At 38.7% G+C, this 24,545-nt stretch overlaps 1 protein-coding gene across 1 annotated transcript in view; it reads left to right on the top strand.

Annotated features, from left to right (window-relative positions):
• NFKB1 (nuclear factor kappa B subunit 1) overlaps positions 1 to 24,545 on the top strand; it is a 60,681-nt gene that overhangs the window by 21,231 nt on the left and 14,905 nt on the right. The window contains 11 exon segments of the mRNA XM_049815296.1: positions 359 to 399; positions 3,010 to 3,108; positions 10,304 to 10,452; positions 11,999 to 12,162; positions 12,937 to 13,095; positions 15,085 to 15,189; positions 17,070 to 17,161; positions 17,746 to 17,884; positions 20,341 to 20,463; positions 21,163 to 21,252; positions 22,425 to 22,616. Coding sequence (XP_049671253.1) covers positions 359 to 399; positions 3,010 to 3,108; positions 10,304 to 10,452; positions 11,999 to 12,162; positions 12,937 to 13,095; positions 15,085 to 15,189; positions 17,070 to 17,161; positions 17,746 to 17,884; positions 20,341 to 20,463; positions 21,163 to 21,252; positions 22,425 to 22,616 — 1,353 coding nt within the window.

The following is a 24,545-nucleotide window of genomic DNA, read 5'->3' as shown; positions in this document are numbered from 1 at the left end:
AGTTAACCTTAGCTCAGGAAGGCCAGGCTGTTTGTCTGTGGCAAGGAGAGGATCCTGTTCTTATTCACCCTTGAGTCTTAACTGAGTGATCAGAGTTGCCCATTTAGGCCCTCTGAGCTAAAATTAACTTTTTTGAGTTAATACTTCCCTTCTTACTCCACTGGTCTTAGGGAATGTTGGAAATGACAGACTGCCAAGTGATTAAATTATTTATTAAAATTTAAATTCTGAAGATGCCTAGGTGCTTTCAAAAATTTTATCTCAAGACATTCAAGAACATCAATTTTACTCCTGCAACTTACACATCATAGTAACAGAATTATAATTTCTATTATGACTTTTCTTTCTTTTATGTTAGCAGATGGACCGTATCTTCAAATCATAGAACAGCCAAAACAGGTAAGAACAATGCTACATTTTGAAAATCTTTAAGGTAGCTATGTCAGCATATTCAGCTTTGAATAAAATTATGCCTTAAGATGAGAGGAAAAAAAAGAGTATTGAAGAGGTTGAACTCTCATAATAAATGTGGCACTTAACCGTGAGCAGTTTTTCCTCTCACTTTTGTAGTTAAATCGTTTCCTGTTTTGTTCTGTTTTCATCTTTGTGTCTATCTGGAAGTGTCATAAGACAAAAAAATACCTGAGGGTTTTAAAAAAAAAAAGTCTTGCTAAGTATAGACTCTTCATCTTAGAAGTGATTCTTACAGTATCCCAGTATTTTGAAATGTAAATGATTAGACCAAACATGGAAGGGGTTTAGAATTTGTTTCATGTTTCTTGAAACACATGAAAGAATAAAAACATTTCATTCTGTTCCCAAGTTACAGGAACTTTTGACTTGTGCTTTGTCATAGTAAAGAAATTATGTTGTCCTTTGAGATTTGTCACAGTTGGCTGTTTTGAATAACCCCCAAAAATGAAAATAAATACTTGAATGTAACTTTTTGGTGACTGTGTAGCAAATGCTCACTTACTCTCCTCTGACAGTATGAAAGTCATCCCAGTGCACTGGTTAGTTTTCATGCAGCTGATGTACAAAGTAATTTCTGGGTGAAGGTTGCCCTCAAGTATGCCAGGATATTGTACCCCTTTAACTGGTGGCATCAGCAATTGCAAGTGTTCTTCCTGAAGCTATTACAGTATGGAGACCCCTTTCCTGCTTCTCCTGATCAGTTGCATGGAATCCTACCTTATGGAGCTGTTAAGTACTGGGGAAGAGGCTAACTAAAAGCTGTTCCATCCTCTTCTTGGTCTTCTGCAGAAGCATGCCGCAATCCAGTCCTTCTGGTAGGAGGTGGTAGAGAACATTTGTTTCAGCCACACACCAAAGACATTTTTATGCTGGAGCGTCCCTTCAGGAATAGGGGCACTTCATAGTCATAGGTGAAGCAGCAGCATAGTGTGAACTCTTGGAAGAATACGCTGCCTCTTCCTTGTTGTTTTAGTTCATGCCAAACCAGGCTGTGTCTTTGCATGATGGAGCCTACAGTGTGCAGTACCTAAGGAGAAACCAGTGTTTCCATGCATGACTTCTCAGCAAGCAGCTCCTGTAGTGGAGGACCCATGTGGCAAGCTGGGTAATGGTTTATAACAGGGTGATGAGGGTGATCCATCAGCAGGGTGCTGTGCTTGTGATCATTTTTAGAGCAAAGAGGCAGCTGGGGGGTGTAAGACTGTATGTGTGAAAACATGGCTAGGATAGCAAGGGCAATAGACTGGGGAAGGCCACACAGATGACTGCTGGATCTGTTGGATCGAAGGTATAGAGGTGAAGAGAGACTGGGTCATCTCATGTGTTGTGACTGCAGAGGTTGCTTTGCCTTTTGGACAACTTAAGTTCAAGCTCATCATAGCTGGGCACTTCACTTGCAGTACACTCGGACACTCGGTTCACCATAGGAAGGCAAATACATGCTTAAAGATGAATTGCATTGTCTGGTCAATATCTGAATAAAAGTCAGATCTTTACATTTGCCTGGGAAGCAAGTTCTTAAACTTTAAAGGCTTTAGTGAGATAGGTGTTGAAGCTAATGATTACAGAGTAGTTTTTGAACCAGGTTGTTCACTGTCAGCTAATACAGACTTTGAATTCGGAGTTGTTTACTATTAGAGAGAAGCTGAATGGTTCTTGACGAAGTATACAACTCTAACTGGTGCTGTTTGGACAGACCCTATATAAGGGAGCCCTATATAAGATGAGGATTTTGCCAGAAACTGCAGGACTGGGGAGTAGGTCTGAAAGTATTCAAAGTTGGGGGCCCCATGAAATAATATAGTTAAGAAGAGTTAGAGTTCCAAATACATTTGCTTAAGAGTTGCATCTTTTGTGCCTTAGAAAATTACCCTGTAAAAGGGATGTTATTTCCTATAAATAAAAATGGAATAAATGGACAGCTGTACTCTAGAGTGGTTGGTAATATCATGCAGTTCCCTAAAGTATATTCAGACATCTATTTATGTAGCTGAGATGAAAACCCAACCATTCAAAGTCCCCTGAAGCTTTTGTGCTGTTTCTGGGCTCCGCTCAGAGATAGAGCTTTCACATGCTCTTCCCAGAAGAAGCATTTGTGTTTCATCCCTTTCCTTTTCTTTATGATGTTTTGGACTTCCTTGATTGTTATTGGCTTCAATTCTCTCTACCTAACAGCAATCACGGGGGAGAGTATCTGCTCTTGCATTCTCTATCTTTTAATTTTTATCTTGTTTTGAGAGTATAAGTAGGTCTCTGCTTTAAAATATCTTCACTTACTGAAAGAAAAATCTCAGGTTGCTGTTACACTTAAGAGTGAGAATAGAACAGTTTCTCCAGGGCTACAGTTCAGTGGTGCTTTGTTAACCAGCACTTAGACAGCATTTCAGGGATGAACAGTTGTAACTTTTCTTTCTCTTTGTGGGCTGTTTGGGCCAGTCTTGTTTGTGTGTGTGTGCGCATGCGCTCACGTGCACATGTGCAACTTTTTTTTTGCTTCCAAACAGCTTTCAAGTTTCTTTTCCATTATTTCCACAGAGGGGGTTTCGTTTCCGATACGTATGCGAAGGGCCTTCACATGGTGGACTTCCTGGTGCTTCTAGTGAAAAGAACAAAAAATCATACCCTCAGGTCAAAGTAAGTACATAAATCATTAATTTTGCAAACTGAATGCAAGTGTCATATATGTGTGTGTAGGACCTTCCTGCATATCAACATAAATTTGTATGAAATTACTCAAAACTGACTGCATTTCAATCCCAACTTTCAAAATGTAATTGATGTTGAAAAGGAAGTTGTCTTCAAATTTGTGGAGTTATTTTGGCACCGTATTTATCTGCCAGCAGCTGAGCAGTAAGCTTTCCTGCACCTACTGCCTCACGGCCCTCATGCAGACTAACGGAGCTCTTCCTTAAGGTGCAGTTTTAGCATAAAGCAAGGCCTAAGCTGCTTAATTACACCACTTCTAGCATATTGCAAAGCATGAGTCTGGTCAGTTATTCCACCTCACTCTAAGGTGCTATTTAGCAAGTTTTCCTTCTTTTTCTGTTCATGTTACTCCTTATTCAATATTTCTAGAATACTCGGTTCTTAGGGACTTAATTCCTTTAAAGTCAATGGAAAACTTCTCACTTTAATAGGAGCAGCATTATGTTCATATGTTTGCTGAAAGTTTTTTGGGGCTTTTTTTTCCCCTGGAAAAAATTCAAAGATGTTAATCAAAGAAACATTCTGTGCTAGCACAATATGAAGATTACAACAGTGGTGATTAATCATTCTAGGATTAGAGAAGAACTGTCTTTGCCTATGGTTCTTGCAGCAAATTCTTTTTCCATGGAAAGGGGGAAAAGATACACTATGTATCATGTATTCGGTATTTTTTTTAGCTTAATGAAAGTCTTAGTCTTGGTATTGTATTACCTCTTTGAACTATCACACTAGAGATTGTCTCATGAGGAGCAGGGTTAATGTATTTTAATTCTGGTGAGAGCAGGGGAGGGAAGAGTGGAAAGCAGTCAGCCTCTGTCTTGGTGTGTGCCACTCCTCAGCTTTCTCTGCGGTATGAGTGCAATTCTTCTGTAGTTCTTGAGAAAGGCTGGAGTTTGGAACAGTTGCATCTCCATAATGAATCAGTATGAGCATGACTCAGTGGAAAATAATCAGCATTGGCTGAGATAGCCTAGGGTGTTAGTCTTGCGAATTGAGAAGAGGCTGGGAAAGCTGATTTCATATAGCCTTGCAAAATTGCTGTGAAAAATTACTAGCCCGGGCAAAGGATCTACTTGCTTTTCCCTTTCCTATTGTGTGACAGTAATGATGAACTAATAAATGAAGTTTCACTGGTATGTTCAGATATAAAATAATTTACCTCAGTTGAGCCAGATCTTTGGATTCCAATCCAATCTGTATTGATAATAATACAAATGATACTTTATAAAGGTGTGATGGGTCACACAATAGCATGACGAGGAGTTATACAATGAGGAGCTGTACAGGAAATGGAATTTCTCTGTGAGTGAACTAGAAAGCAAAATGTTCTTTGGCTTTCCATCAAACCTTCTGTTTTCATTGATCATCAGATTTTAATTTCATCTAAAACTTACACACACACACACGTATATGTCCCTTCGCCTCCCTCCTTCGCGTCCTACTCTGTGCATCTGGGTTTTTTCTAGTACAAATCCCCACATGGCAACACCTGCTGGGAGAGGCTGGCAAGGGAACACAACAAGTAAATTCCTCAAGGCCATTGCTTGTTAGTGCCTGTTCTTGATTCAAGTCGTGCCAGTAAAGACAGAAGTGTTTCACACCTTTTCCTGTAAGTCTCTTATGTGTTTTGTCAAAGGGTGCTCACCTTGTCATAGCTGAGGTGAGCACAATTGAAGATTGCTATTTTTTGTTGCGTTGGGTTTTTTTTGTTTTGGGTTTTTGTTTGTGGGGTTTTTTTCTCTTGTGCTGAGGCATTCAGCGTAAAATCTCCATTGATCACGGTGCTGTGAAAGGACAGTGGCGTGAGCTTTGGCTGTACTGTAAAAAGGAGGTTTTGTGACAGATCTTAAACCTTGGCCATGGTGTTGTCAGTGCAGCTCACACTGGGATCTCTCTTCTACTTGGCCACCTCTGCACAGAAAGCTGATGTAATTTACCAGTAGCTACCACAGGATGTCCTGAAAAGAGACATCTTCAGTGCACAAAAAAGCATTGGAGTCTCCCTACTCCCTTTTCATAGGGTTGTGGATTGAAGGCCAAAAGAAAATGCATTTATCTGATATGACCTCTTGCATAATGTAGACTGTTCAAATTTACTCTTTCTTTTTTTTTTTCTTTTTTTTTTTTTTTTTTCCTGTACCTAGTCCCTAACTTGTAGCTGAGCTGGAACACGACAAGATGTACCTTTCATTTAAAGGCTGGAGGGCTGAAGACTTTGCTATGTCTCTAAGCAAGGTGTTTTGGTAGTTAATTACGTATTTAACCATCTCCTGTGTACTATATTAGGAGATGGTGTAGGTCAGGAGTTAGTGTAGTGGTTCTGCAATGCTTAAGTATTTACACTTAAGACAAATCTGCATTGGCCAGCAAGGTGGAATTGATTTAAAACCTCTTGTTTTAACACCACAGGCATGACAAATGGAGTCTAGATAACAGTAGTATTTTTCTAGAATATAAAATTTGAGTTAATTAATCTTTATGGTTTATGGAATTATATTCCTTTGTTTAACCCTGTCTTTGCTAACAGTAATCCTAATATCATGTACAAAACATCTTACATTTTCATAGGATTTTAGGTAACTTTGCATGTAGTTATGGAGAGCAGAGAAGTTGTAGATACTGAACATGTTATAATGAAGTTACATTTCATGACAAGCTTCATGATTACAGTAGAAAGTTACCTGAAATTCTTCATTTCAATTTCATTTTTGTCTGTTTAGTGTATGTAGCACAACACTGGAAAATGTTGCTATCTAGAACAGTTGAAAACAAAGCTCCTGAGCTGCTTATTCATCATTAGCTTTTTGTCCGGGGGGGAAAACAATCAATAGCATAAGAAGAAAGAATGGAACTGGGTTGTCTAATATTATCACCAGCTTACTTAACTATCTAAATTTTCTATTCATAATTTGCTTGGTTTTATGTATTTGAAAAATTGTGAGAAAACTTGCACAGAAAATTTCCGCTGGGCTTCTTACACGTTTACCATGTGTGTCCTGATCTTGCATACTGAAGTTAGCGTAGGAATATTCATGTTTTACACTGAAGTACTTGATCCAGTTTTGAGTGTGAAAAGAATTTGCTGAAAATAGTGGTGTGAAGGAAATGTCCTGAATTTTCATCTTCTTGGGGGCAAATCTACGTGGGTGGCTGAAAACTCAAGTTGCCTATTCTCTGTTAGCAGGATGTAAATCAGCTCCAGCCCAGAGACTGAGTAACCGATTGCTCAGAGGTGTATTTGAGCTAGTGAGCACCATCCCTCTGCCGAAGGATTTGGACATTGTGCAGTTCAGTTTGTGAATCGAAGCTGCATACCAGTTAGGCAGCCCTGAATCCAGGCACCTGAACAGGAGAACTGCCCATCCAGTCATGTCCTGGGGCTATACTAAATTATACCTCAATTTGGAGATAAGCGTTCTTATTGAAATCGGGGATTTCAGCACATCAAGTTCAAGAGGGGAATTTATGGAAAATTAGTCAAGTTACTTTGTTGATGAGCCTTCTTGGTAAAGGAAGGAGCAGCATGTTTGCTTTTTCAACCCCCACAAGAATTAAATCATAGAGTGATAGCTTGCTGATTACAAGTTAAAAATTCATTTAACAGCTGAATTAAGGAATAAACATGAGACAAGAATGAGCAGACGCTCTGTTATAAATCTTTACCCTTCTTAAAAAACCTGCACCGCACCAAATTCAGCCAAAGCAAAATTAGTGATATATCAGTGATATATATGCTTTTTACTGCTATTGTTAATTTGGCTGAATATGGGGCACCAAGTCCCTTTAGTTGGGCTCCTAAAGCAGAGCACCTAACTCTGTATTTTTTGGCATGAGAGTGACTTCACATTCAGAGGATCAGAATATCTTCAGCTCCCATTGGTTTGAATTACAGTGCTTATTCTTAGACCTTTAAGTATTCAGTTCCTAAAAAATTCGTACCACATCTGAAGTATTTTGTCTTAAACTAGCAACTGAAGAAAAATGATGCTGCTCTGTGAAAACATACTGTTTATAAAGAGTGAGTGATGCCTCATCTATGGAACGCTTTTTGTATGCATGTATTGAGGACAGCACTAGTCACACTCTGAAGGTTAGGCAGAATTGGGGTTATAGTTGCTATAACAAAGTGATTAGAAAGAGAAATAGGTATTTTTGTAGTTGCGGGCTTTGTAGGTTTGCCGTGGTCTTTTCCATCATTTGCTTTCTGTCATTGACCAGTTGGTTTCACTTCTTGCTTGTAAGAGTAACTGGAAAAAACATCTTTGAAGTAGGAAAATGTTCTTGTGAAGTTTTTGTAAAGTTTCAGAAACTATAAAAAATTGGCTGGGGTCTGGATTGCAGGAGGATGTGAAATAACTGAAAAAACTTTCAACTCTTGTTTTGAAATTGACTCGATTTCAAGTTCACAGGGTCCTTTTAATCTCTCAGACAAATCTCTCTCAAACAGAAGCAGCAGATAAATGTGCGCCTGCAGCATTTTAACTTTATCAGGTTAGATCAATTGAATGCTGCTTCAGTACAGGATGTAATCAAGTATTACAGCTATGCTCTTCCCAGGAACTCCTTATTTTCTTTTTTCTCCCCTATCTTTAATTTGAAGTTCAGTAGCTATTTTTTCAGATCACAGGTCTGATTTTGAGCAGTACCGCACCCACATGCTATCTCCCTCTCATGTTGAGCATATGATTTTGTGTCAACACCATAATCCTTAGGTTTCTGTAGATACTCAGCATTGTAATATACCATCTACCTTTTAATGCCTTTGACAGTGTTTTTCAAGTTCTTATGCTAAAGGTGATAGTTATTTGTATATCTTAGTGCCAGAATAAATTTTAAGTAATCCTGAAATTGTGGCACCAATGGTTCAAAGACACTGAAAAATTATTTCATACTTTAATTTATGGTACATAATGATATTTAACCACTGAGGCTATTTTGCTGGGCACAGAGATAACCTGGATGTCTCAAAATCAAGTAGGAAATTCTGTCTATAAGAAATACAGGTAGGAAACAGTTCAGGGACATTCTGTAGCGTTTGTAGCATAGGACATCAGACTGGATGACAAAAATAGTCCTTTCTTGCCTTATGACCTACATAAGGTATTACGTTTTAAGAACTCTCTTGTTTTTCCCCTGAGAGAGACTACAAAGATCATGCTGAGCTGAGTAACAAGGGGAGATTGCGATCTGGTTACCACTGCAGTTATATGTTCTGCTTTCAGAGGCTGGAAAGTCCTTGACGTGCAGCAGTCCTATCTACAGTTTCACTGCGGTTTCTACAGCTGATGAAGGATTGTCTTGAACTTTTCTGATATAATACTAGAACATGCATGTTACTCATAGTGAATGTAATGCTGTAGATGTGCTGGGAACTTTTTAGCAGGGAAAGGCTTGTTTAGTGAGGGATAAAATGAAAATAATTTTTTAAAAGCCCCCCCTCTTGAAAAGTTAATTGTATTAGAGGTGGTAACATGTAGCACCAAACACAAAAATTTTTATTTTCAGATGAATTTGTGGAAGTTATGTAGGGATCTCTGCATTTTCTCACTGCTAGTAAATGGTGGAAATGGTGAAGCAGTGATTATTCTACATCTCTGTATTGTTTCAGTCCAGGAGGGGCTGCAGTTCGGGCACAGGAGGGAAGCATGAGTACCCCATGTTTTGTATTTTAGAAGCTGCAGCTTGTAAAATGCACACTAATACAGTATTATATAGTTAACTAGCAGGCAGTGAGTAATGAGAGGACTTTTGCACACCTGTTCCTCCTGGAACAGCTTTTTCATAGTTGGGATTTTTCTTGCTTTTAGCAGTGAATAGGAAGACGGGGAGGGCACGCGTTGTACGTATGCAGAGTGTTTCAGCTGTGATGGAATGGGTTCAAGAGAGGGGTTAACTGGAGTGAAGGAAGCTAGCAGGACTTAGTAATGTGGTGAAATTGTGGCAATCCCTGGTTATCAGCATTTTATCAACAATATATCCTTAAGTATTCAGTTCATCACTGATTCATCACTTTAATGTTTATCCTGATCCTTTAATACCTTGGTTGATTAGATCTATAAGCTGCTGTAATACAAAGAACTTTGCCCAAGGCAAGTTAGAAGAAAAATTAGAGGAGGAGGGAAAAAACCCAGCATTGATAAAAGGGTTAATTAAGTGAATTGGAAGGGAAGGTAACGTTTGCTTTTTTAAAAGTGGAGTAATTTTATATTCAGCATAATTTGAAAGTGGTGCGTGACTGATAACTGACTTGAAGAGTATTACTATGCAAAGTAAACTTACCAATACAGTATGTTATTAGTAATTTTACAGGGGTTTTTGAGGCATTATTTGACATCACAATTTTAAAAGCTATTAAAAAATGTATGGTGATTAGAATCTATAACAGGGGAAAAAAGCTTTGTAGTCTTCCAGAGTTGGCTATACTAAGGCATCCAGTTTATCATAGTTACAGTCCTGCAAAATCTTAGGTGGGGATTTAGCATATGTCCTCATGTACACTTAAGGGAAATACGTAGTGGGCTGGGTAATATATGTTGATTTAGCATATTGAACTAAAAAACACCTATGAATATAGAATTAATTCACTTTAAAATCTGTACCTGAAGAGTCATTGCAGTGAGACCAAAATGTTTTAAAACAATCATAATATTTAAAAATAATTTTTTTAAAGTGTTTTCAAATTGGGCAAAATAATGTAGGGTTTTTGTTGAATACGTGCATTTTCTATATGCTTCTTAACATGTAGCAATGTGTATTGTGAATTTGATGTACTGATTGAAATTTAAGGAGAGCAATGTGGAGTAACTGGCCAGAATGTGAAACTGAGATTCATTATTTGGGAAATAGAAGGTTGCTTTCCTTTAGCTTTGTTTTATTTCTTAACTTTTTTGATCACTACTCCTGCCATTTGTATGTCAAGTTTAGTTACAAAAAAAGTGTTGGCTTTTCTTTTTGATGATCTGGGACAGTGAGTTTGTTGTTTGTATTTCATGAGGAAATGCATACACATTTCTCCTATTTAAGTTTGATTGTACTCAGCTGACAGAAAATACTCAACTGGAATCATTACTTGTTCCATTAAAACAAACAAACAATCCCACTTTTTTTATTTGTTTGTTTACAGATCTGCAATTACGTTGGACCTGCAAAAGTAATCGTCCAGTTAGTTACTAATGGGAAATACGTCCACTTACATGCTCACAGCTTGGTGGGTAAATTTTGTGAAGATGGAGTATGCACAGTTAATGCAGGACCTAAAGATATGGTTGTAGGGTAAGTCTGCCAACTCATTTGTAAAGCTGGGCTAAAAGAGAGAGAACAAAGTATAAACACTGTAAGAAGCAATACAAAGCAATGCTACTAAGAGGCAGCTAAGTGGAACACTAGTCTTCACGCTCTGATCCATGTTTTGTGTGTATCTTAAATAGAAAAATAAATGGGGTTTCTGTTTACCTTTGTAGAATTTGCCGTAAGCAAGCTAAATAGGTTTAAGCAAATAATTTTCACTTAGAATTTGTAGAGTTTCAATCTCCTGGTGTGCAGTCCAAATTTGTATTGTAAGCCCATTCTTTAAAATGTAAGTAGTTTCGATCAAAGAGAGGTACTGTAAAATTACTGAAGAAAAGCTTTTGTTACCATTTTGATCAATATTTTACTTTTGCTGAAGTCTGCCAATAGGAATATAGTGAAAAGCGTTAAGAAAATAAGGTTAGTAAATTTTAAATTAATGCAAGACGCGTATAAACATGAAAATACTAAATGAGTCAAACTTTTTTTAAGTTTAAAGCAGTAGGATTGTAGTGAAATTGTAGTTGGTCTGTTCTTGTTTAATTTAAAAGAATAATTGTTTATATCAGTAAATGGAGCTGAGGCTCCTGTCTATGTTTTCAGGCTTAGATCAGGTTTCACGCTGGCTGTGAGTTTCAGTTCTGTGATCTCAAGAATGTCTTTGTTGGTGAAGAAGATGAAGGTTAAAAAGCTGAGAAGGTTGGGAGAGAGAGATTCTTTTAAACTGTAACTTTTGATGTCCAAGCCCAGTGCACTAACTTTACCAAGCGCAACAATTTAAATAGCTTTATTTGAAATGCTCCTTTTCATCTTGAAAAGTTTGGCTCGTTTCCTAACCTGTCGTGTTTTTCATGAGATGTTTAGCAACAGCTTTCCTATCCTCAGTTGACCCACATGAAAATTGAGTTATTGTCTTGTTTTCATACTTCCAGATCTAATTGATTTTCAAATGTGCCAGGAGATTTTTATAAAAGCAGATCTTGTATTATGGAAGTTTTCATTCAAATAGATACCTGAAGTATCTCGTTGAATGTCCAGAGCCTTGCCTAAAACATTTCCTCTGGAAAATGTTGCACTGTTTTTAGCTTCTTCGCTTGCTCTCCAAATCATTTTGATCGGATGGAGCTTATTCTGAGCAGTTGCTCTGTGTAACAGCCATATGGAATGACATATTAATGTCATTGCTAAGACAGAGCAAACCAAGTGTGACAACCAGGTTTTCAAATGTTTTGTAAGTTGCTTCCACAGTGTAAGTCTAAAACCTAATAGATTACTACTTATGCCATGGGAAAATGCCGTGCACCCATATGATCACTGCCATATAATGGTGCACATTTTACATGTTTTGTAAGCTTGGCTGAATTTTTCTTGCTGGAAAATTTGCCCTCAAGAATTAAGAGCACCTAAGTAAGCCTATAGAGTCATCCATTGACTTCAGTTGTGTAGCTGCCTCTGGTAAGAAGGAGGCTGCCTGCTGCAGGTTTGGCATAAAGCATTAAGAGCATTATTTCCCTTGATCAAAATATGGCAGGTTTGCAAATCTTGGAATACTTCATGTCACAAAGAAGAAAGTGTTTGAAACTCTGGAAACACGCATGATAGATGCTTGTAAAAAAGGATACAACCCAGGACTCCTGGTGCATCCTGAACTTGGCTACCTGCAGGCAGAAGGATGTGGAGACAGACAGCTAACTGGTATGTAGAAATGATGGCCTGGTTTTAATAGGTCTTTTACTAAAAACCGGTTTAACTTCTGGAAACACAGATTCCTAGCCAGAAAAAGGCCTTGGGTAGGAGAACAGCCTATGGCTATGTGTCTTAAGAGGTGGTGTGTTGTTGACATGTTTTAGGGACTCCCAAAGAGTCTTTGCTGTCAACACACACATGAGAATGGAGCAACTTCCTTCCATAGCTCCCTGTACCCACCTCTGCACCTTTCATTGTTCTTACCCTGTTTAATCAGCTGATAGAGTCATTTTGCATTATTGCTGCAAGACATGATATCCTTAAATAGCTTAGGGACCTTCTTTTGAGAATACTGTTTCTTTCAGCTGCATTTCATCCATATCCCTGTAAAACCTGTTGTCTGTGTTGCTTTCAGGCACGGTAGAGAGGGGCCAGCCTTCTCTTTATCACTCTAATACCAGGCATTCAAGTGTCCTTAGTGGCAGCCTTTGTCCTTTTCACAACCTTTATAAATTGAGAGCAGAAAATAGTAATTTTCTGTATGTCTCTTAACTACATACATTATCTTAAATAATATCTGATGCACAAACTGCAAGGTGAATGCAGTATATTGTGAATAGCTGATCCACTCTGCTTAAAAAGAAAGAAGCCAATGGTTACTAAATGAAAACATTTCCTTGCTATTAGTGCCTTTTGATAGCAATGTTTGGAAAATGCTCTCTCTGTTTTGTTATGGGTCCCCTACCCCTTGTGTTAATTCATCTGCCTTCTTATTGATTGCAGAACGAGAAAGAGAAATTATTCGTCAGGCAGCAGTACAGCAGACTAAAGAAATGGATCTCAGTGTGGTGCGTCTTATGTTTACAGCCTTTCTTCCTGATAGTAATGGTAGTTTCACACGGAAACTTGATCCTGTTATATCAGATGCAATATATGACAGCAGTAAGTATATTTGGCTTTAATTACTTTTTTAATAAGGGGCAAGCTTTTGTACATACAAAAAAGATATGTAGATAGTGCTATATGTAGACTCATCTAGCCCAGCTGCTTGCCTGTTATTTGATAAATACCAAGTAGCCCATGGATAATTGGCCCCAATGTCTATCCAAGTACACATGGTATCATTCTGGTTTTTAATAGAGGGTGATGTAAACCATAAAGGAAGATTTTATTTTGCTGTTGGCATGTTTAATCCTGCCACTGTTGTTATGAGGATTTTGTGAATTCTTGATGTATATTCATAAGAAGTGCTTGAATTTTGCAGAGTTCTCGGTTGCTTTCTATGACAAAGCCTTGTCACAAAAGATGTGAGGAAATAATGCTTCAATCGTGTTGAGAATTTGACACCTTTCAGTTTTGCTGGCCATCTGCTTGTCCTTGTTTTGTGAGAATAACACAGCCAGAGTTCTCAATCCATTTCCTTTAGACTCATCAGTATTTTTATACTTCTGTTACATCCCTCTATTTGTCTTATTTGTCTTTTTTCTAAGTGGATCTTTTCACTTCATGTTTTCCCTTGTGCTTTTCAATTATACTTACTCATCTTACCTGAACCCTTTCTGCTGCTTGTGTTGTCCTCCCTGTAGCTGTGGATTACCATGTTTCTGATAGTCATTCTGTAATGACTCAGAAAAAGTACCATTTTTTTTTTCCTTTATGCAACAGTCATGTCTATATCATCGCTCTTTAAGGACAAAGTCGAGATGAAAAGATATTAAATGCAGCTCTTCCAATATAGTCTGTGGTTTGCTATTAATTAGGGAATGTAGTGATGTAGCACAGGCATTTTGCATATATTCACTGAGTGAAAAAAAGTGATGTCTGCTGTTATTATGGTATATGTGACCTGCATTTTCTGGATGAGAAAACACAACCTTTTCATCTGGAGGCTGAGGTGATGTGCCAAGCAGTGTCTTAAAGGAATCTTGATTTTTCATTAGAAACAATTACAGATTCCATTTGTTTTCATTACTCTATCTCGCACCTGCATAATGATAGAGAATATTTGTAAAGCAAAGACGAGGAGGAGGACAAAGCATCATCACAGGTAGAGCAGGTATCAAGACATATATAAAACCAATTGAAGTGATCTTATCCTTTTGAATCTGACCATCAAAATTTTAACTCCAGCTAAGGAGACAAATAGAGGGGAAACTTTGCATGCATGTTTCTGCTGTTTTAAGTTGCTACATAGATGTCAGTTGCTGAGCTTCCAAGGTGAATTCTTGGTTGTTAATTCCAAAAGATTTTTCTCGGGTTTTGTTTTTTTATGATGTTCTTCATTGGTACCCTTCAAGCCTCTTCCACAGAGCAGACACAACTTGTGGTAGCATAACTGTCTATCACAGCTGCTTTTACTTACCAGATGATAGTTCTGCCTTGAGGACCAATAGGTATCCATTGATGCCTCTACTAGGGTCCGTGGAGGTGGGCTTTTTTTATCACAGTCCAGTATGCTGGCCAAGGACTGACAATGCTTTCAAGTGAGCCACAGTGTAAAGCAAAGCATTGCATATTGCATTGAAATAGTGAGATCCAGGGAATAGCTCTCAAAAGTGTCTTGCTGTCAAGAAAGCATGGAAGAAGAAATAATGTTCTCTTGTAATGCGCTCTTGTCATAAAGTTAGTATTAGTGCAGAGTGCTGGATGCAATTCACTGCTGTGCTACTTTACTAGTGGAGTATTTGTGTTGGAACGGCCAGGGCCTTATTTTATAGTTCACAGTTCAGTCAAAGCTTAGAGGATACAAGATTATGCCTTTCAGCTGAAAAACTGTGGATTTATTAATGTTTAAAAAAACCAGACAAATTTAGGTAGGTTGTAGTGGAGGCTTGTCTTTCTATTGCATTTCTGTGTATTATGCTTGGTTTATTTTTGAAATCTAAAACTGTTACAAAGGTAAGCATTTTTTTTAATCTTTCCTTTCAATAGAAGCTCCCAATGCCTCCAACTTAAAAATCGTAAGAATGGACAGAACAGCAGGGTGTGTAACAGGAGGGGAAGAGATTTACCTTCTCTGTGACAAGGTTCAGAAAGGTAAGAGTCCTGAGTATTGTAAGGCACACCAGGGTGTTCATCTGGAGTACACATGAAGCCTGCTGTGGTGCCTCAGTATTCTCCCACTCTGATAACAGCAGGACTTGTAAGCACTTAGCCTTTCTGGAAGTCAGGCCAGCAGTCCAGAAAATAAATAAAGTAGTCTGTTGCAAAGCAAATTCAGCTTGTGTTGCCTCCATAGAGACAATGTGATCATCTTTGTTGTTCTCCAATTTCTGCCCTTGTCCATGTTCTGGGTTTTTTTTGTGGGTGGGGGGTCCTGGGTGATGTTTGACTGCATTAACTAACATCCGCTCTGAATTATTCTAAAGTTTCTGATTTATTAGTAAGTTCCTGATTATAAAGAATAAGTATGAGCATTCTCTATTAACCACTGATGGGAACTGAATGTGTTCAGCACTGCGGCTAGTAACTTCATTTTTATGTATATGCTAATGGTAGAGATCAGTTGGTGTAAACAGGTACTTCTCACAGACTCATTTTGGTAATTTTTGCTCATGGCTATGAATGTGTCAGGATTGGGCAGTGTGGATTTGGATGCTTTGGTTTTGGATAGGAAGATAATTGTTAATGTGATTGGTTGTAGTATTTGGGCTGAACTAAAAAGAAAAAAATGGTAGTGAGAGAAATTCTTTGCATTTTTCAGCTGTAGGTAATACCTGGGACTCCCTGGTGTAGATTGCACAGTGGAGCAGGTGTCCTGTTCTCACCTGTTTGGAATCAGTCCCTGCATGTTAAAATCACGCTGATGGTTTTTATTAATGTAGGCTGTCCTTTTCCACCTCTCTTTCTTGCAAATGTTCTTCTACCACTTTGGAAAGAGAGAGGGCTTGGGGGGCTTTTAGGGACTTTGAAAAAGCTCTTTTCTTTCAGTAGTGTATATACCCTTTGCTATTAGAAGGACTGAGATGAAATGTAACTCTTGTGCACAAAATAAATAAATAAATGTCTGACTCAGTGGAAGCCCTGAGGTGGGGTTTCCCCTCAGCTGGTTCGGGGTTTCCCCTGACCTCATTGCTCTCAGAAACCTCCTGCCTGAAGGAACTTGAGCATGCAGGACAGCAGGACTGGAAGTGGTGGTTCACAGTCTTGAGACTAGCAGGTGGTGGATCGGAGGAAGCAGTCTCAAAAGCCTGTCCTGCGTCGGTCACCCTAAGAGAGAATAGGCTTTTTCTGTTTTTCTCACCAGGAGTGCTGGGGAAAGAAATATGCTAGTGTGATATTTCCCAGCTTCTCCTAAAAATATAAATAAATAAATACAAAGGAAATGAAATAAAATTTGTTTGAAGGAGCAGAAGCCAAATCACATGTTTCTGGCCCGTGCTGTGTTTGGGGGATGAGGGATCACTGCTGACATGCTGCTCACTTACACCCTTGCCATCTTTCTCAGCCACAGCTCCGAAGTGGCACTCTGCCAGCAGCAAGCGGAACTTGAACTGTGGAACTTCAGGTTTTGCTACAGTTTTTTGAACTGAAACTGTTGGAGGAGAGAGGGTGGTTTCTATGTTTCATGCTTCAAGTTCTCCCCTCCCTACATGTTTGTTCCAAATAAAGCTCCTCTGGAATGTTTTATAGCCCTAGAATAGGAAGAGGTAGTGAACCTAGTTCTCCTTTTACTGCTCAGTAAATAGAGAGCAACTGCAGTGAAGTCATTAGAATTAGGCTGATCTACAATTGATGTCAAAAATGGGTTATCTATGATGTTTTCATAAAATAGATAAAGATAACTCATGTATTAGTTATGTAATATCATCATCCATCCAGAAAGTAACCATGTTGATTTTTATCTGAAATAAACTTAGCCAAAGGTTAAACAAATGCACAAACATCCCAAAGAGAGTTTCTTTCACTCTTTGCAGATGATATTCAAATACGTTTTTATGAAGAGGATGAGAATGGTGGTATGTGGGAAGGCTTTGGAGACTTTTCTCCTACAGATGTACATAGACAGGTAAGTAATAGAACATTTGTTATTTGTTAATGATTTTCTCATCTCTGTAAACTAGGATTATATTATAGGTAGTAAATTAGGTGAAGGCATCTGTATTCAGTACTAACCACTTCTTTTGTTGGTTACTTCCTAATAATAATACAATCTTAACTGTTCTTTAAAGACATACATTAGGTAACTAGGCAGGTTTGGAATACAGTGCAAGGAAATTGGGAGATAGACCCATTGCTTTAACATGCACCAGTGTAAATTGGGATAGGATATATAAGAAGCTCTTGGAGCTCCTGTGAACACACTGAGAAAGCCACAGAATAGATGCTAAATGATTAAGTGACAAACAATGCTGTACTAACATAGGTGGTGTGGTGATACTTTGCATGGCAACTCTGTCTTTCTCAAAAGGCTCTAGGACTCAAAAGTGCAACTGAAAACTAAAATGGAAGTTTAATGTTGTAGCGGCCTTCTGCTAAGAATTTTTGCTTCCCAAACTTGAACCAGCTCCTACAAAATAACAGAAATATGAAAGCAAAGTTGTCAAAACCCATGCTCCCATATAGATGTGGCTATCATTGTTTCCTTCACAGTTCGCTATTGTGTTCAAAACACCCAAGTATAGAGATGTCAATATCACAAAGCCAGCATCTGTATTTGTACAACTGCGTCGGAAATCTGATCTAGAAACGAGCGAACCAAAGCCTTTTCTCTACTATCCGGAAATCAAAGGTAATTCATTAAACCTGTTTTAGACATTGGAGACAGAAACTGCAGGGTCCCTATGGGTGTTTTTAATAAGATAGGACTTGTTGGATAAGGGATTGGGTTTTTTTCAATTGTTGTTTTTAGAAAATGGGACATTTGTGTCCTTGTTTTGTGCGGAGCTAATACAAAAAGTGGTAGCTCTGCAATGAGCTTGTAGGTTTTTGTTGGACTAGTAGGCAGCAAATCTGTGAGTATTTTCCTAGTGAGGCTTACTCCTTGCGTTTCCTGTATGCATGCATGCCTTTCCATACAGTAGATGGCACTCTCTTCCTCTGAGTTTCTGCAAAATAGTATCTTGAGGACATTTTGCCATCAGTACAGACGAAACCTTAAACCAAAGACTGGTTGGTATCTGGTGGATAAAGTATGTATTTTGCAGTTCTTTCCTTTTACCATCATGCCTCACGATTCACTCGTGTTTCTGAATTTTCCAATTGCTTTCACTTCTTGTGAGAGGAGGAAAACTGCTGGTTCAATCTTTCGTGTTGAAATATTAGTCGCTTAGCAGAAGTAGAATAGTTGACATCAGACCTGCTTCCTAAGTTTTTAGTGAAAAGAAGCTTAACTTGCAGATCTGTGCCCTTTAAAGTCTACATTTGAAATGCTTGACATGAATGGCAGCAGCAATCATGGTTTTAAATATCAATAATGTTAATGATACGGAAATGCCTTGAGGCCCAAGTCAGAATTGGTGTTTCATTGTACTAAGACAATTTTTCCCTTAACAGTTTACCCACCTGCAGGTTACACTATTAAGTTCTAATCTTGCAGTTTTCAGTACCTGATGTTTTCAGTGCCTGACTTAGAGCTGTGTTGAAATCAATACCCTGTCAAAATCTCTAAAATATGTGTGCATCTGTGGTAATGGACTAAGGACAGCCGAGGAGAGAGGGGTGGTGGTTGATGTCCAAGTGAATCTACTTTATGCCTATTATAATAAACTAGCAGAAAGCATGCATTCACAAAAACTTCCATAGTTGCTAGAGGATTTTGTATTGGTAATGATTTCAGGAATCTCTTGCACAAGCTTTATGGAAAGTGAAGTGTACAACTGCAGAGCAAAGTTGCCAGATTTGAAGCAAACCTCTTAAGTGCCTCTTAATGAGTAAAATTACTTCAACATTGTTATGTGCATTTTCAGATCCCCTGCACAACCTAATCATGAAATTACAATTTAGGAACTGGTTTTTTGCCTTGTTGCAAGTGTTCACACAAACTTAGACGTGTATGTGGATTTTTTGTTTGTTTCTCTGACTAGATTGCTCTCTAGAGTTTTCTCTCCTCGTCAGTGTGAGTATGCCTGGTGTATGCATGCATACATACTTACAGATCATGTATGCCTGGAAATAATGCACTTGTACTTTTCAGTATACTGTTTCATGTATTCGGCTATCTCATTTGATGCACTGACTGATGTGCCTGTGCATGAAATTTCTTTTTGTCATATGGCTGTTGAAAACTACTAGATTGTTTAATGAACAAAGGATATTTTGTTCTTTCCTCAACAGTTCTACTGGATTTTAACCCCTGTAGTGTTGGTATCCCTATTTTTATAGCTCTTGTCGTGACATTTTCACTTCCTCAGTCACTGGGATACTTCTTTTAAATCTTTGTGTTTTGCTTTCCAGGGGGGCTACGTATTATTTTGTACTTACACTATAAAATATTTAGGCTTTCATTCTACTGTGGCTCAGCATGGTTTGACAGTATTATGTCCTGCCTGCAAATAAGCTATCTTTATTCTGGTGGCTTTTCTGACATTTTAAGTAAATCATGTCAAGCAAACGTTGTTTTCATCATTTCTTGCCATCCTTACTCTTACACAAAAGTTCAAAGGGCACCGCAGGTACTCTGTACTGTTGGAAATCAAAGTGCCTTGTGATTTGCTGACCCTTTGATAAGGGTCCGTTTCTGAAGTAGATTTGCTTAGTGGAAGAGCCTGTGCTTATATTCCCCAAAGGCAAATTTTCTTGAACAAGTTTGTGATTTGGGGCACTTGTGCTGGTTTATGACTTGGCTTTAGTCATAGAAGAATTTTGGGATCACTGATTTCCAGGGCTCTAAGCACATGAGACACTTTGGAAGGAAGCTCTGAGCCCCCTAAGACATCTCTGCACATTTCCCTCCCAGTCTGAGCACAAGGCACCTGACATAACTGAAGAGACCATGCAGGCTGGAGCGATGCTGATGGTCTGGCTAGGGACTTGGCACTAGCTTCTTTCTCACAGGAATTCTCACTGCTCCATTACATACAAATTTGTTCTGTTATTTGGAGGCAGAAGAGAGTTGACTCTTCTACAGCACTCTGCATTTTCCTTTATAAACTAGTAAACTTCAGTAATGCTTTCTCTATGCACATCCTGTTCTGTGCATGGCCACCAGTAAGAGACTCCTTATCCCACCTATTCCTTCTAACCCAGATAAAGAAGAAGTGCAAAGGAAACGACAGAAGCTCATGCCAAACTTCTCTGATGGCTATGGTGGAGGCAGTGGCGCAGGAGGCGGTGGCATGTATGGAGGGGGAGGTGGCGGTGCTGGCTCTGGTAAGGCAGCAGTTTTGGGTGAGGAGGGGAAGGGGTTCTACTTGCAGGACGGGTGTTTTATTCTGATTTTTAAAACGTGATGAGGATTTTGTCATCTTTTAAGTAGATGAAACCTGACCCTCCTGTCTTTGTACCAGTGTTACTCATTTCAGTCAAGCATCTCCTTGTTTTCTAAATATTTCATCAGCTCCTTTGCCTTCCTGCTTGGATAGAAAACTCCTGGTGACTTCTTTTTTTCTCTTCCTTGAAGCTTTAAGTTACAGATAACACCCTTCTAGTTGAGGGAGTCTGAGTCAGGAATCCATCATACCTTAGCTTTGTTGCTTCCTGGGGCCTCAAAGGCACTGAAATTCATGAGACAGCTCAGCTAAGTACCATCTTGGGTGCTTAAAATTAAACAGGTTCTTAATTATTTCTGGGACCAGGAGTGGAATTTGCCAAATTAACCCTGTTAGTGCAAAGAACTATTACAAAATTTGAGATACTATTTAGTAAATTTTCTATTGTGCTTTATCTGTTGAAGCCAGAGCATATCTGAGGTGCAGGATCATAGGAGCATTGCTTTGGTTCTTGCAGCTGAGCATTTAAAAGCTGTAGAAAATAAAATTTCAGTTCCTTATGTTCAGTGTTCTTCTAGACAGTATCTCCATTGCTTTAGGGTGTAATTCTATGAATTCTTAATCTTTTTTCTTTCTTTAGGATTCAGTTACCCTTCATATGGATACTCTGCTTTTGGAGGGATGCATTTCCACCCTGGCACAACAAAGTCCAATGCTGGAATGAAGCATGGTAACAGTAAAAATGTCGTTCTTGCAACAGTTGAATTAATCATAGAATCATTAAGTTTGGAAAAGACCTCTAAGATCATCAAGTCCAACTGTCAACCCAACACTACCATGCCCACTTAACCATGTCCTGAAGTGCCACATCTACGTGTTTTTTGAACACCTCCAGGGATGGTGACTCTGCCACTTCCCTGGGCAGCCTGCTCCAATGCCTGACAACCCTTTCAGTAAAGAGATTTTTTCTAATATTCAATCTAAACCTCCCCTGGCACAACTTGAGGCCATTTCCTCTCATCCTAACCATGGTTATTTTCTTCTGTAGCATCACCTGAAGTGTCATGCAGGTCTAGCTAAGCATGCTGGGGCGGGCTTTTTTTTTTTCCCCTAGAATCAGTCTTTTCTAGAACCTCTCACAGCAGAGGGGTTTGTGTAGATTATACTGCCCTACCTCTCTTTAATTCTGTCCAAGTCCACCTTAAGAGCTGTGTGCATGTTGCTTTTTACTGCTAACTTCTGAGAAGCAGTCACCAAAACCCCTCCATGTGCTTCTAGATTCAGTGTATGTTTCAAGCAGGAACCCTTTAGTTTGCTTGAACGTGCTGATTACAGGTGACCCAAGGCCTAGACCAGAGAAAAGGTATCTTACTTGGTTGCCACAGTGTGGTACTCCACAGTAGCCCAGAGAAATAACATAAAAGTCAATGGAAAAGATTGAGTTAATAAGAAGGGCATTCTTGGCTTCCTAAAATAGGAAAGTAATTTCAAATCTACATGTTGAATACTCTGTAGTTATTTGCTAAGTCTCAGGGATGAATTTGCTGTCAGAAAACCAGAATTAAATCTGAATAATTCTGTTAGGTTTCCTGGGAATACTTCAGACTTGCATTCTTGTACCATAGAGAAAGAGGTATATCTGTTGTTATATATAAAAGTTTATCTTTAAAGCAGAGGCTGTCAAAAACATAACATTACTTTGGAGCAAGTTACATTGCTGTGACTGTCCGTGCGTGTTGGCATCTGGAATATTATGGTTCATGAGTGTTTAATGATAACACCTATGTCAAAGTAAATTTTTGTATCGTGTTCTTTAGGGTTTGGGTTTGGCTAGTTGATCTTTATCACTTGCATAAAAAAGCAACAGTACTGGACATTAATGATACTAATTTTTGTTTGAAGGACTGTCAAATAGCACAGCTGAACAAGATGGGAAGAGCTCTGATAAGCAAAGCGACAAATGGGACATGAAACACGATATGAAAGTGGAAACTATGGAGAGGACTGAGTGCAGAACCTCTGCTGATAATGAGGAGGAGGAGGATGCTTCTTCCTGTAAAACTCAAGTAGATGAAGCAGATTGCAGGTGGCAGGGTAAGTGAGCAAGTAAATGTATTTAGGGTAGATCAAACTGCAGTATGGGTAAAGCTGCTGTTAAAGGCCTGGAAACTCCATAAATGTCTGCTTGCTGTTTCAAAATATGATAATGCTTCGTGGAGGAAACAGGAGGGATTCCATTCCCCCAAATCTAAGGTCCCTCCCCATACGTAGTTCTGTAGATAATTTTCCAGCTTTGTACTGCCAGTGGGCAACTGAGCTTCTGCTTATCATGCAAGGAGAAGAGATAGCTTAGCCTGCTGGGCACATTTAACACTGCTTTATGATAAACCTGTATGAGGAACACTGAAAGCAGTGAAGGTACGTGGAATACAATTCAGCAGTTGACGTGGCTTTTGATATTTGAGAGTGTGTAATGCAAGAGTAAATGGATGTTGTCCTGATCGTTGCAGTAGTTCTTCCCTGCAATTCTGCTGTTAAATTGTGTGCAAATTAGCATTAAAGGTTTGAATTTAAAATGTCACGTGGGAACAGAAACATTTACAAATACATATTAAAATAACACTGTTGGGTAGCAAAGTCTTGTACATCAAAGTGGTGAACAAAAGGGGAGGAAGGCAAGCGTAGTCAGTAGAAATGGTTTAGCAGTAGAGTTGTAAAATATATGAAGACTACAAATTACCCTTTCCCAGACAGTAAGACTTCCTTTTCCTGGATAGTTTTTTGAAAGAGTTGATGGTCACTTTTTTTAAAAGACTTGAGTAATCCTGCTTCTCGTAAAATTAAAAAAAACCCAACAGTTGGACTAGAAAGAATGGTAGTGGTAGGAATTTAGCAGGAAGGAATTTTTTGTTCTTGGCTTTTACCAAGTGCAATGTGATCTAGATCGACTTTTGTTGTTCCCTCCTTGGTCAGGGAGAGGGAATGTTATCTTGTGTGTATCAGCCCTGTGTGACACTTGCTATTAACAGCGCTAGAAACTGGCTTGGGAAACCAGAGTCACGTAGTAGGTGGGTTGTAGTTGTAAAAACCTCCAAGATGTAGCTTCTTGTGATCTGAGAAACAGATGGTGCTCCTGAGAAAAGCTGAAGAACTTGCTGTTTGCAGCTGTGGTTGTGATAAATCCCATGGCTGATTCAGAGAGCAAAATCTTTTGCAGAGATGTGAAGAAATAATAATAATGTCCGTTTACCAGTTGCCAAGGAGGGGCCTGAACTGTTGACCTGGTTTCCAAGTAATGAACATTGTAGGCAGGAAGTTGAATGTTTCTTTTCTTTATCTATTATATAATGGCATGAAAAGAGGCAGTTTCAAGCTCCAGGTTATATGAAGAATAGATGCAGAAGAACAGGCTCCATGAAGTGGCTACTGCAGGTTTGAACATTTGGGTATCAGACTAAAAGATGCTATCTCATAGTATTTTGAAGGATATCTTCCTGTGTGCTTGATATGAGAAAGGAGGGAGGTTTCGCATCCAGTTTTCTGGACTTTGGAAATGTCTATGAGAAAAGACTGGATTGCTTAACACCCTTTACCCTGGATATATATACTGAACATAACATCCATTTAATGCTATTATTTAGTGTTAAAAGGTAAATAGTAAATATAAGTATATCAGGCTGGGCATATAGTATAGGAACCACAGTGATGTATTGGCTAGAACAATAAGCTTCATGGATAGCTGAGTAAGTCTTTGGCTTGCAGAAATGATGTATTCATGTTCATCAGGGATATGCTTCTAACCCAGTCTAAATGCCTGGTTTTGTGTAGCTGGAAATCCTGGGTATTCTCTCCCTATGCGTGCTTTAAATGACAAAGTCTGTTTTACTTGTTCACTGTTGGTTATTTCTAACCCTACAAGGTTTTATAGAAACATGAAACTGTTCAAAATACAGGCTGGTTTTAGATGATACTGCTTCCCAGAATGACAACTGTGGTTTGAAAGTTCATCTATTTCATTTTCGC

The sequence above is a fragment of the Accipiter gentilis genome, chromosome 12, assembly GCF_929443795.1.
Source record: "Accipiter gentilis chromosome 12, bAccGen1.1, whole genome shotgun sequence".
In the NCBI taxonomy this organism is placed as follows: domain Eukaryota; kingdom Metazoa; phylum Chordata; class Aves; order Accipitriformes; family Accipitridae; genus Astur; species Astur gentilis.
The sequence above is the reverse complement of the archived record's forward strand: the minus strand, read 5'-3'. Positions and strand labels throughout refer to the sequence as shown.